This window comes from Rhinichthys klamathensis, unplaced genomic scaffold (genome assembly GCF_029890125.1).
Source record: "Rhinichthys klamathensis goyatoka isolate OS25496 unplaced genomic scaffold, OSU_Roscu_1.1 h1tg000467l_1, whole genome shotgun sequence".
Lineage (NCBI taxonomy): Eukaryota > Metazoa > Chordata > Actinopteri > Cypriniformes > Leuciscidae > Rhinichthys > Rhinichthys klamathensis.
In genome coordinates this window covers 1,052,141-1,066,534 of record NW_026606956.1, presented here as the reverse complement: position 1 = coordinate 1,066,534, position 14,394 = coordinate 1,052,141, and the positions used below count along the sequence as shown (strand labels likewise).

General features: G+C 37.9%; 1 protein-coding gene across 1 annotated transcript; it reads right to left on the bottom strand.

The window, feature by feature from the left end:
- Positions 1 to 1,012: 1,012 nt before the first annotated feature.
- Positions 1,013 to 13,927, bottom strand: gna11a (guanine nucleotide binding protein (G protein), alpha 11a (Gq class)). The gene is given in 8 exon segments (XM_056236837.1): positions 1,013 to 2,089; positions 2,249 to 2,402; positions 3,351 to 3,480; positions 9,187 to 9,315; positions 13,238 to 13,344; positions 13,346 to 13,393; positions 13,743 to 13,765; positions 13,768 to 13,927. Coding segments are annotated over 8 exon segments (903 nt in total). The 5' UTR covers positions 13,889 to 13,927; the 3' UTR covers positions 1,013 to 1,898.
- Positions 13,928 to 14,394: the final 467 nt, after the last annotated feature.

Below are 14,394 nucleotides of genomic sequence, written 5' to 3'. Positions count from 1 at the left end.
GTTCTCTCGAGCTATTTTGTCTCGATAATACAAACAAAAGCCAATAAGACTGTACGAGTGCTAATGTGCGATAAATTCAAGGTGTGCGATAAATGAGTAAACGGGACTCAAAAGCGATACCGTCATGGCCCCCAAAACCAAACATGGCAAATAGAAATGTGCGACACCACCGCCACCGAGTAAAACAGTTAATACTTCATCCATCAACATCCATCCAAAGTCGCTTAACTTACGGCAAGAAATAGCGTACTTTTCCCGAGGATCGCAAGGGCCACACAAAAGGTGCTCCCTGGATGCACTGCAAGTCGAACCTATGGAAAATGGCAACTCCTGTGGCGTCACCCGCGCTGTCCCTGATTCAGATACCCACCTCGGCGTACCTATTGCTCTATAGTGTTCATAGAGTCGGTTCATTCTCCGCCCACAATTAGCCCTTGTAATGAAAAGTATGAAAACTCACCTGAATTACATCATAAAGATCCCAAAAAAGCCAGCTAGCTATGGAATCCAAAAAGCTAATCAAGTGAGAACTAAGATATGATACTACGAAACCAAGAGCGAACTCTCAAAAAAAAAAAAAACAATGCAAGCAGAGACCAGTTAAGAATTCAACCACTGATAAAATTCTCAATTTCCTATTTGCATAAAGCGACGTTGATGAAATGGAAATTCAACTTCCCATTTTCAAGCATTTCAAATATTAGGGAAAAAAAAACTAAAAGAGAACAGAACGGTGACAATCAATTTATCAATACCAAAAAAGAAAAGATCACTTGCCAATGGATTTTTTACAGCAGTAGAGACTCAACCCCCGCTTTCGTTGTAGTGCGCACATGCGGAAAAGTGAGTCCGATTACATATCTGGTCCATAAATTACATAAATAAAAAAAAAGCGAATCGATTTCACCCTATATAGCACTTTTGTGTTGTGCTGCGTTGAGTGTTTACGAACATTTCAATCACTGGATATTCATATTTTTGTAATGTTATACGAAGTAAAAACGTATATGAATCAGCTGGGAAAGGCGTTTATTTGATTCCTTCAAAGATTCAAAACTGATTTGTGTCGAAGCATGTAAACAAATCACAATCTTTCGGTTAATATCTTTGAATACTAGCTGGATCCATTTAATTATACTGATTAAACACCCAATACTGCCAACTACTGGACTGGAGGAAACAGTTTGGCGCCTAAATGACAAATTTAGCGGATACAGATGAGAACTGGGAATTTGTTGAAAAATTTCAGGACAGTTGAACACAATTCGATCGAAATCACACATTTCAAATCTGCGGCGGCTCTCGTTAACTCATTTTATCTTCCTCACGTCTCGGAAAAAGTCACATGGTCTTCTCCAAGTACTCAAGTAGTGAATGGAAATCTCTATACATCACTCCTAAAATAGTATTAAATCAAATCATCCAATCACCTTCACCTCTAGTGTTATAACACGTGATTGCACAACTAACACCTGGTTAAATTCAGTGATGCGAGGTGTAAAGTCTTTCAAGAATGTCGCCCACTCTTCGTTTACGGACACGTGCGCCTCCACCGAGTGTTTCCGTTAAGTTCGTACCTCAGTTTCATTCAGGTAGAGCCCACCTACAGCCCATCTACAGAGCAAACGGATGCTCTTTATCATTAGGCACCGGTTTAGCGGCCCAGCCCTCGGGTTTGAGGAAGAGTGGATGATAAAGCTATCAACTGGAGGGGGTCGACACTCAGGAAGAGAGGAAAAAACAGGCAAAGAAAAGGACTACATGAAGATCCAGTGCCAAATGGGAGTGAAGGTGTGTCCGCACGGTTCCCGTGCGTGTGTGTTTCTGCGTGTGAGGTGTGTAGTGCTTTCGGCCGTATGTGGGCTGCAGGTGTCTCGCTCTCTTTCGGTCTCTCTCTCTCACACTAGGTTGTACTCTTTTAGGTTGTGCTGCAGGATGGTGTCCTTGACCGCCGCGAAGACGAAGCGGATGTTTTCGGTGTCTGTGGCGCAGGTGAAGTGCGAGTAGATGATCTTGTCGCTGTCCGGGTTCAGGTCCACAAACATCTTCAGGATGAATTCACGGCCCGCCTGGGCGTCCCTCTGTGGACCTGCGGAGTCGGTAGGTGAGATAAGTAAACAAATCACTGATTATGGAGACAAAACAGGCTATGGAAGCAAAACAAAATGTTTTTTGGAAGTGGTTGCAGTTCACAAGTCTACCACATGGTGTCAGTGTAGGCTTCATCTGAATATTAAGAGGATGTTACCATCAAATTCAGGGAAGTAGTCCACTAGGTGAGAGTACATGATCTTCTCCTCCAGAAGGTCCTTCTTGTTCAGGAACAGAATGACTGAAGAGTTCTGGAACCAGGGGTAGGTGATGATTGTGCGAAACAGAGCTTTGCTTTCCTCCATGCGATTCTGCAGATTTCAGAAACAAAAATACCACAATGAAAGGGCGGTCCAGCTTCGACTGCGCTGAGGACTAATGCACATTACTGTCAAGCATCATTAAACATGGTTAAATCCACTTCTAACTGTTCCATGAACACCAGTTATATTAATTGATGCATTTCTGAATATAATATATTGTAATGTTATACTATATAATGTACCATAAAAAAAATAAAAAATGATGACTACTTCATAGATTTAATATTGCTCTCAAGATAATCCAGGGTTAATGTGGGGTCAAATTTAAGAAATTTTTAAGTTGACGGAAAAGGGCCTTCCCATCATGCAGTGGAACAATTCATTAGAATGCATTTAAAAGAAAAGAAAAATATATGAAAAATTAAGAATTAAAAATAATAAAATAACATTTCATATATTAATGTACATTTAATATGTTTATACATTATAAAATGTAATAATAAATGCATAAAAAATATTAAAATATAATTTTAATTTACAAATGTACATTATATTCATTTGTTTTAATATTTGTAAACATAAAACAAAATAATCTATAATACATTACAAACCTATAAATACAACAGTGACAAAATTAATAAAATACTTCATTTTATTCACTTCTATTTATACATTATAAAATATATAATATAACTAAAAATAACATGATAATATTAATACATTAAAAACCTATAAATATAACAATAATAATAATAATTAAAATATATGTATATTATACTCATTCATTATAAAATATATATAAAGTAAATAAAAATAACTAATAGTAATAAAACATAAAAAAAAAAATATAACAATAATAATAAAAAATGTAATATGTATATTATACTCATTTATACACGCACATACATATATGTATGTATGTATATATAAATATATAAATAAATAAAACACAAAATAAATACACACACAACAAAAAACCTAAATATAAATAATCACCTCATTGTCAGATTCAACAAGGACCTGGTCGTATTCGCTCAAGGCAACCAGGAACATGATAGATGTGACATTCTCAAAGCAGTGGATCCACTTCCTGCGCTCTGATCTCTGCCCTCCGACATCCACCATCCTGAGACAGAGGTAACAGAGTATGAGTAGACATAGAAGGGTTTGATGAGGATGACAATGAAAAAGCAGAGAAAAACTAAGGCATACATTGCATACATGGTGACCAATCTGGACATTGAATTAAAACCACTAGTCCTTAAAACTAAGTTTTGTTGGTCGTCGAGAAAAAAAAAGGGCCATTTCCGAAAGAGGTTTGCACTTCCCCATACACCACTTTCGGCTACTAGATTTCTCGAAGAGTAACAATATTGCCCGTTTATTAAATCAAATTACATCTAGTGGCCCTGCAACGGCAGCAAAATAAATGGGCACTTCAGGATGGGAACCACTTGTCATACAAAATTAGATGCACCTCAAAAATCACATGTCGGTTATCATTATATTAACATTTTGGCAGGAAAATCATGAGGTTAATCGCATTACATCTGGAATTCATTCTCACAAACATGCACAAATTAAGTCGTGACATTGCACAGTTTCCAGGTATCAACTGTTTGGATAAAACGTGAACCGAAAAAGACCAGCTCAAAACATGACAGCAGAGGTAAAACCTTCCCAATTTAGTACAAAGAATTACAGAAGTATCGAAACGGGAAAACAAGCGCGTAATTGTGATTTCATCATGCGACTGGAGAGTTTGCGAGCGGGAGAATGAATCTATGGTCAAGTATGGAGCCGGCCGTCTTCAGTTCAGTTCTGAAAGAACAGTGACATTGTTTCACAAAGGAAGCAAAACTTACACACTTATAGATCCGCCACAAACAAAAAGAGAAGTGTAGAGTTTCAGATGCACGCTGGGATTAGTAACATCCATGCAAAGACAATGAGAAGAATGGACATGACGGATGGGGTGAATGAGCGAGGAAATGGCGTGCTCAGACTTTGGCACTGTATCAGTGAAGCCCCGGGACAGATGGAAAAACAGATACGCAATTCTAAGGTGCTCCAGGAATGACACGCTCAAAGCTTATTCACAACAAGGGCGGTTATTAAAGATAAGCTAAAAGTATATTGGTATATCATGGACAAAAAGTAATATAACGACAGTGTGATGGTAGATTTTTCTTCTAAACCTCATTGACCAATCAGATGTGAGCTTTTGGCTATATGGACATTTCTACAGGCTCTTTTGGCCCTGTGGACTTTATAAAATTAATGAATAAAATTAACACACTAGTTTAATAACATCGTTTCATCTCAAGCAAGCTCTTTACGAACACTTTAGTGTATGGTAAACAAGTACCCTAAAAAAACAAAAACATTCCTACCATTCAAACATCAACGGTTCGGTTTGGTACGCAAGTAATGCCACAGTGGGACAGTCATATTTTAATATGTATTGTGTAAAGAATTAAATACCAATAAAAAAAATAAAAAAATGTTTCCATTCTTAATTGTTTAGATTATATTATTAAAATTATATTAGTTTGAAACATGAAAAAAAAATCTCTGCAGATTTATATATTTTAGGTTAAAATCTGGGGTAAAAATCAAATCAAGAAATAAAAATAAAAGGAATTGTTAAAAAAAAAAAAGACTTAATTCAGAAATGAAATTCAGAAGGTGATTTTACTATTAAAGTTAAGGTTTTGGTCATTTTAAATTTTATTTTTTAAATATGCCTATATATAGTTTAATATGTCTATATTTTTATTTCCATTTTAGTTTGTTATTTTAGTACATCAAGTTTAATAAATATGAAAAATGTCATCTTGGCAACTGGCTGAAATAAAATAATTATTTTAAGTCATTTTACGTTCATTTTATTTCAAGCAAATGACGTTATGTTTTTATAATAATAATAATGCCTACACTGTACAGTCAGTGTCATTTTAGTATCATTGAGATATTATAGATTTTATTACTATTTATAATTATAATTTTCTTTAAAGTTGTATTAATTTAGTTGTGTTTTGGAATTAGTTTTTATGTGTCAAAGTTTTTATTCATTTTATTTCAGTTTAAGTTATTTAAGTATCTCGTTAAATAAAAATTAAAAATGTTATCTCCGAAACTAGGTAAAATTTTAGGTAAAAAAAAACAACTATTTTTCATTGATAATGTTAGTTAATGCATTAACTGAAGTTAACTAATGTATAACATTCACACAATGGCAGCAAATTATTCATAATTTACTGATTCTTCCTTTTGGGAAGCCCTGGCATAATGCAATGCATAATGCATATCATGTTGTTGATAAAGAATGGAATTTTTTCATCAATATGGTGCACAATCCCATTCAAGTGATGAACAAAGTGATAGATAAATTAAGTCAAAAGTAGTTTAAATGTAGTCCGAATACATTACCTAAAATGAGTAATCATTACATTACTAACTACAATTTCATCATGTAATTTATAATTAGTAACGGACTACAATTAGCAAGTAATCTGCCCAGCACTGATTATATCTTGCATTAAAGCAGGCGAATGATCAAACTGCTTTTCTCTATCACTCTTAACGTGAACAGACCTTAACACTTCGTCTAAAATTACAGCGCATTACAAGAATATGGGCCATTCCCAGCTCAGCAGTCAGTAACGCTCACTGCTCCTAAATTAATGGAAATGTACGGAGACAACTCACAGGAGATTCCAGCTAAAACAAGGGAATAATCAGAGCAATTCTCAGCTGTGCTATTCCCCCCCGCCCGTCACACCTGCACTCAGTAAGGGAAAACATTAGAGAAGGATTTTATTTTATGTAGGCAACACAGTCTCGCTAGCTCGGTCTCTAGCGGCCAGGCGTAAAGCTTTGATAAATGGACTCCTTCAGGAGCTACAACCTAAAATAAAGCCTCTTCAGCCAGCCTCCATTCCTGCAGGAGGTACAGCTGACCTACTTACGAGGATAAGCTCTCTTACTCCGGAGGACGAGGAGCCGGAGAGGAAGACAACTCAACCTTGTTGCAGAATGTTTTAATGGCTGGGGTTGAGTTAAGTGCGGAACCATTTAGGTTACTCAACCAAAACACTTCTGGGTTTCGTAACATCGCCTACAGGTTATTTGCATTTTCTAGTATGCATCACCTAAAACCACAAGTGGTCTTGAACGTACTAGATCTACCTTGACATTTACCTGGAATGTGACCCAGCCACCTTCCTGAGCCGTTCTCTACAGCTGTTAAATAAATGCACAATAAACATTCACAAATACGTTATTTGTACTTGTCAAGCAAGATCAAGAGGGAACCTTGTTGTAAGTGAAGTTATTTCTGGCGCCAGCGTGCGTAGGTGGGGTTTGACACGCTGGCTTCCAATCGATTTGCGGGCTTTTGTGATCACCTCTCTTCAGAGGAATTCTCTCTCTCATCTCGGCTCTAAACAGGGGGGTTGTGGAGGGCTTCTCGTTGCCGCATCACCTGCGGTTCGTAAACGTTCCCCCTTCACAGGCCTGAGCTCAAACTCCTGCGCTAATGTGCTTTCAGGCCTTCAGTTGCAATGTGTGAAAGGTACTTTTGATTATTGTCAAAGAACTCTGCCGCCTGGCCACCGTGAACTTCAAATCAACATCATCGCCACTATTAAAACAGCGATACCATGCTAGGATCTATACGTTTTTTTTGTAGCATGAACTCAATCTGGTATGTGGTTGATAAAATTACAAATCTTACTATGGTCAATTTGCATCCATGTGCTTTCTGAGCTCGCAGACAAAAAAGAAAAACATTGTGGGCATTCAACAACGTCAAACAAAAGGCAAAATTTAAACTAAACAAAATAAAAAACAAATGCTTTAGCAAATTCTTATCACCGTATCAAAAAGAGACATTATATTACCTGTTCATTTGAATTTGATTGCTAAACTTTGTTAATTCGATTTAAATACAAAAGTGTTATATTCAAAACGAAAGGAAAAACAAAACAAAAGCTTTTGTATCAAAATGTAAAATGGATCATTTAAAATAGGCCCTGTTTACACCTGGTATTAAAGGTATAGCGGAGGATTTTCTTTATCCGGGTGGATCATCAAGACTATTGGTCCTCCTAGTTGTCAATCATTCTGGTGATATTCATGGTTATGAAAAAGCTGTCTGAGGATAAGCTGGTTTTACTACTTAAGTGAAAAAAACAGCATTTAAGGGAAATCTTAAGTGTTTTAGACGTTTCACTTAAAGAAACCCTTAAGTAATAATTTTTTAAAAATTGGAGAGGGCGGGTCTTCTCTAAAATTCAGAAAGATCCTCCGCTATACCTTCATGATGCGTTTTGGTCAATCGGATCACAAGTAGATGTATTTCAAGTATTTTAATCCGTCTCTTTTGTCCACTTTCGACCACTTCTGTCCTGATTTGGGGAGGGTCTATTGGCGGGTAAATGTATGTGTTTTTTCAGATCTTTCAATCTAATAGACGAAATAAGAATTCAAATATGAACGCGCCCGAAGACGACGGAGAAACATACGGAGAGCAGCAGCTTTAGTTTCTGCTCTGACAGACACAAGACAACGCCAAACGCTGTGAGTGTGTGTTAGAAATCAGAAATGGTGTGAGAACATTGTGCTTTGTACGTTTTTCATCTTCAAACCAAATTTGGGACTTCAGCCGACAAAGTTTAATGTTCCCATAATTAATGTTTAATGAATAATTATGTGTTTTCGACTACCTCTGGAAGTGGTGGAAAGTGGACAAACTCGAAACGCTTTAGACCCGGTTTACACCTGTATTTAGCGTCGTCCACTTGTGATCCGATCAACCAAAATGTTAATACCAGGTGTAAACAGGGTCTAAAAGACTTTACATACAGCTAAATATATTTAAAAAAATATATTTTATATTCAAAACAAAACACAAAAACGAAAGCTTTGGTACCAAAAAAAAAAAAAAAAAGTACATTATTCTTTTTAAACTCGATTGCTAAATAACGCAAAATATTTAAATCAATTTATTTTATAAAAAAAAAAAAAGAAAGGCAAAAAATGTGGCATTTGACCCAAGAACCTGTTACTGGTTTAAAAAAAAGAAAAGAAAAAAGATGACCCCAAATCATTCTACAATCCCCTAAATTTCATACGATAAAGACAAACAAACGGATGAATGTTAATGAAGTTAATGATGCAAAGAGGTTAATGACTAAGAAGGACATTAACAGCCAATAACGTCACAGAAAAGTGGGTGAACTTATCGAACCTCGTTTGTTCAACTGGCCGTAATGGACCAGATCAACGCACTGATTTGCAAAATGTTACAAACATGGAGACATTCAAATGGGGAGGAGTCCTCGCCGGCATTATGATCTACCTGAAAATGATGCTTTGCAAGTCGAAGGGATATTCAATAATCCCTGTGGTAGGGATGCGAACCCTAAGCACGTCTTGCTGGGTCGGCAGATACGACGGCTCTGCGATACGGTCCAAATCGCTTAGATAGCTAGAGACAAGGAGAGACGGAGAGAGAGAAGGAAGAAGAAAACAAAATGAAGCATGGCAGCAGATCCCTTTAAGAGCTTTGGAAAAGCAGTGAGAGAATGCCGCTCGGGGATCCTGGGATGCGACGGCACAACCTTCTGCTTACTCCGGTGAAGATCTCTACAGAGTTCCCCCGAAACAAAACTCTTTAAGAGTAGCAAAGAAACAACAACAGCAATAGCTGAGCCCCGGGTGGGTGTGAGAATGCGTTCAGGGAAGGCAGCAGTGCAGTTGCAACAGCAGCAGGTTAAAGGTCAGGAGACAGCGGCGGCAGTGAGGGTGTGCCGTGGATTGGCGATACCTGAAGATTATATTCTCCAGGTCAAAGGGATACTCTATGATGCCAGTAGTGGGCACTCGGACCCTCAGTACATCCTGCTGGGTGGGCACGTATCCCGAAGTTGATATACGCTCTAAATCATTAAGGTAACTGTGGGGATGAACCGGTAAGAAACAGGCATGTACATGTGCATATACAGAACTACAGAAGTAGACCCACATGGAATTCACAAACTTTTCATATTTTCCAGCCAGATTTGGAAAAGCTCACCCTCGTCATTCCAAACTTGCTTGATTTAGTTTTGTAAAACAGAGGGTTCGAGGATTCTTTTTTTTCCCATTCTAACTTACCTCAACTCATTCGGTTACGAGCTACGTTAGAGTCGATAGCAAGTCAAACCTGACACAACGGGTTTTAATATGAGTGAGAATAAGATTCAAGGGGATTTTCAGTAGTGGTCGACCGATATATCAGCATTTTTTAAATATTGACCTCGGCCGATAACTTTTGGAATGTGTTGGAAGTGGGACTTTTATTTTGATCGTCTTTAGTTATGGTCTCTTAAAGGAACACTCCGACTTTTTGGGACTTTAGCCTATTCACCTTATCCCCCAGAGTTAGAAAAGTCCATACATACCTTTTTCATCTCCGTGCGTGCTATAAGTCTGTTTGACGCACCCACCACTAGCCTAGCTTAGCACAAAGACTGGATGTAAATGGTTGCAGCTAGCATACTAATCCAAATAAGTGACAAAATAACGCAAACATTTTTCTATTTACATGTTGTGATTTGTATAGTCACAGAGTGTACAAAAAACAAAGTCACATGAGACACAGACATATTTTAACCGTATAAATACTGGGAACTATATTCTCTGAAGGCGAAGCACTGCTACTTGGGCGGAGTGATAACCGCAGCACCTGAGACGTACCGTACCCAAACTCTGAACGAACTCTCTGCTCCTCACCACGGCGCGTCTCAGGTGCTGCGGTTATTACTCCGCCCAAGTAGCAGTGCTTCGCCTTCAGAGAATATAGTTCCCAGTTTTTATACGGTTAAAATATGTCTGTGTCTCATGTGACTGTTTTTTGTACACTCTGTGACTATACAAATCACAACATGTAAATAGGAAAATGTTTGCGCTATTTTGTCACTTATTTGGATTAGTATGCTAGCTGCAACCATTTACATCCAGTCTTTGTGCTAAGCTAGGCTAGCGGTGGGTGCGTCAGATAGAGTTATAGCACGCACGGAGATGAAAAAGGTATGTATGGACTTATCTAACTCTGGGGGATAAGGTGAATAGGCTAAAGTTTAAAAAAGTCGGAGTGTTCCTTTAACAGTTTTGTTGAATACGTTACTAGATATTCTAGAACTGTTAAACTGCATACGAAAAAGTATTATAGCGTTTGTTTTTATATTATTAGTAACAAAGGCAAACGTCATTTTCACTGTGCTGTCTGTAAAATTACTGTTACCTTGTCTTTATTTGAAAAAAATATGATTCCCAGTGTGCACAAACTTAGACTACGAAGTGCCTTGTTGGTTACAGTGTATACTCTATGTAATAAAATGTCTTTATTTGCAAAAAATACTGAAATATGACAGAGTAAAGTAAATTCATTTTCAAATGATTTATTTCTAATTTATTCAATATTAATTCCAAAAAATAAATATATGCTTTATTTCGGCCACCCTGTTCTTTAAAGGGATCGTTCACTTTGAAATTAATTTTTGGTATGTTTTAGCTTACCTCGAGGGCATCCAAGATGTAGGTGTCTTTGTTTCCGCAGTAGTTTCAATTTTGATATTTTTAGGTCAAACCGTTCTTGTCTGTCAGTCATATAATGCAGCTCTATGGGGTCCACCTCAAAGAGCATGCACAGAGAAGTCCAAATTAAACATGATTTAATGACTCGTAAATGTAAGTACACATTGATGGCCAAGACACGAAACGAGCGGTTTGTGTGAGAAAACGAACAGTATTTATATCGTTTTTACCTCTTGTAACCACAGCCACTTTCAAGTGATCTGAGGGCGCGGGCGCTTCGGTCTTGATCGCTTCGGAAGTGATCTCTCGCGCGTGTACGTCACTCATTGTTTACACAGATTTCGGAACTGTTACCTTTCACTGTGAAGATCTAAACATATTTAGATATACAGGAAATCGCAATGGAAGACGATTTTACGAAGACGAATCTCTGTGTAAACAATGAGTGACGTACACGCGGGAGAGATCACTTCCGGCGCTTTCCGGCGCTTGCGCAGACCTAAGCGCCCGCGCCCTCAGATCACTTGGACCTGGCTGTGTTTACAAGAGGTAAAAACGATATAAAAACCGCTCGTTTCGTGTCTTAGGCCATCAATGTGTACTTACATTTACGAGTCATTAAATCATGTTTAATTTGGACTTCTCTGAGCATGCTCTTTGAGGTGGTGACCATAGACCTGCATTATATGACTGACAGACAAGAACGGTTTGACCTAAAAATATCAAAATTGAAACTACTGCGGAAACAAAGACACCTACATCTTGGATGCCCTTGAGGTAAGCTAAAACATACCAAAAATGAATTTCAAAGTGAACTATCCCTTTAAGATGTTGGCCATCAACCACTAATTTCCAGATCTGTAGTTAGTTTACTTTTTGTGGTTGAAATGGCAACAATAATGCATTTTGGTTTTGGTTTTCTTTCACAAGCCAACATTTTGAAGCCAACTGACAAATGTTTTAATACAAGTCACAATTGAGTAAACTGTCCTCTCATTGGTCAGAAGTGTGTCATTTATGTCTGACAACATTGCCACAAAATGTATGATTTTGAGCTGGAATCATTCATAAAGATATTGGTTCTTTGGTCCGTCAGGTCAGACTTTCTCACTAGACGCGAACCACTCCAGAGTTAGTTTTCATTTGGCCAGAAAACACCTCGTTCAGGTGATCTTGGACCGACTGTTTTGATGCGCATTCGAGTGCAACTGCCATGTTCGTATATGCATAAATTAAATTTTTTTTTTACCAAACAAGCCAGGCGTGAAAACACCCTAAAGCCACAGTCACACCAGACATTACGCATGTGAAATTTCGACAAACGCAATAGTCTAAATATGTCGTCAAACTCGGCGATTTCTTTAAAAAACACAATTCCATGTATAATATATCCATAATGTAAAATTCTAAATATCAGTCTTCTATTGGGCACACGTTTTCATGTGATACGAATTCTACATACTTGAATTTTGGACCGCAGCAAATTCACATGAGTAGTTTTCCGTCCCCTGTATTCGCATACATATAGATCGAAGCTAATATATTGAAAAAGCGCAGTGTGACCGAACCTTATGAGCAAAGATATCATATAAATTCAAAAGACATTGCTCACAATCAACATGGGCTTCTTTTATGCATATTCTTGGATGTTGACAGCCTTTTCTCACCTAGGAGCTTTTTATTGTATTAAAAAAAGAGCAGCGTAAACATTCTTCAAAATGTCTTGTGTTCTACCGGGGTAGAAATATTAATTTCACAAGTTTTTGGGAAGAGCGTAGATTCCATGTGGGTGTAACAAACTAATTATGCCATTTGTGATCAAAATAAATTATATTACTGTATTGTAAAGGGCCGTTCACCACCAAAGATGATAATTATAAAGATACAGTTTTAAAGAATAATCATTCTCATTCTATGAGAGTAGAGAAGTCCACACCACAACTATAACGATAACGACACAGAACAATACTTTTGGAATCACTTTTGGAATGATTTAAGCTGATGAACAATAAAACATTGACAGCCAATCAGAATCCACCTGACTTTAAGAGCTCAACCATTTAAAGTGACAGGCAACATAACTGGAGAGCGCGCTTATAATAAACAGAGCATAATTGCTTGTTGATGTGGATGCTATTACAGTTACACGCATCGTTGTTGGTGTGAACGGGCCTTAATACTGCATTTATACATGAAATGTGCTTCTAACTGACCTTAAGTAAAGACAGAGCATTCAACAACTCATTTAAAAGCAATGAAGTTAAAAGGATCTAATGGCTAATGACAGCACACACACTTACTATTTAGTGGAGTCGGAGAGCTGGTACTCTCGCCTGCGGTCATAGGCTTCCTGGATGCCTGGATCCGCCCAGAGCATCTTTATTGCATTGACAAAGGGCTGTTCAAAAGGAGCAAACCTTCTCCACATCAACATCTCGCACCAGCAGAGCGTTGGGCTGTGGTTAAAGACACAGTACACAGTAAACAACCCAGTTTATGACTTAATGGCTGTGTAATACTAATGACTTCCAGAGGGGTCCAGAAGTTGTCGAGTTAAAGTTTAAGGATCTTCTTTAGGAAATATTAACTGATTCTTTAAAAGCAAAACATGAGAATAATTAACCCGTAATCCTGCACAGAAGAAAGACAGCTGACCATGGTGTGACAGCAATAAAATTTACAAGTGAGGCTTGTAGTGCTTTTTATAGCCATGTTTATGGCCTATCTGGGTTTGATTTGCATCTCGACGTGCACTCTGGGCATCAGATAGATGATTACAGCGCAGTGACGGCCAGGGATTGTCACCTTGTTCTCTTCGTATTTGAATGGATCTTGAGGTGCTCTGTGGCACGGATCATGGCCTGCATGGAGGTGAAGATGTTCTGGTAGACGAGTTTTGTGAAGCCGCGCTTGTCCTCGTCGGTGTAGCCTGTCCCGTGAATGATGCGCATCTGTTTGATGAACGTACTCTTGCCGCTCTCTCCGTGCCTGAAGAGAGAGAGAGAGAGAGAGAGAGGAGAGAGAGAGAGAGAGAGAGAGAGAGAGAGAGAGAGAGGAGAGAGAGGAGAGAGAGAGAGAGAGAGAGAGAGAGAGAGAGAGAGAGAGAGAGAGAGAGAGTGAGAGAGAGAGAGAGAGAGCGAGAGAGAGAGAGAGAGAGAGAGGAGAGAGAGAGAGAGAGAGAGAGAGAAAATGTTGGAATAGGGTTAGATAATATTTTGGCTTCAGTATGATAACAGCCTCTTAATATCACAGTAAATCAATACTTTAGGGCAACAAATTATTAAAATAATAATAATAATAAAAGTATAAAAGACAGCACCCCAACAAAATTACAATAATATATTTACTACATTAGTTTATTATTATTGACAGAACAAAGATCACTAGATCACTTAAGCCATTTAGGCAAATATTGTATTTGTTTAATTGTTTATTGAAATTTCTACACTCATTAAAT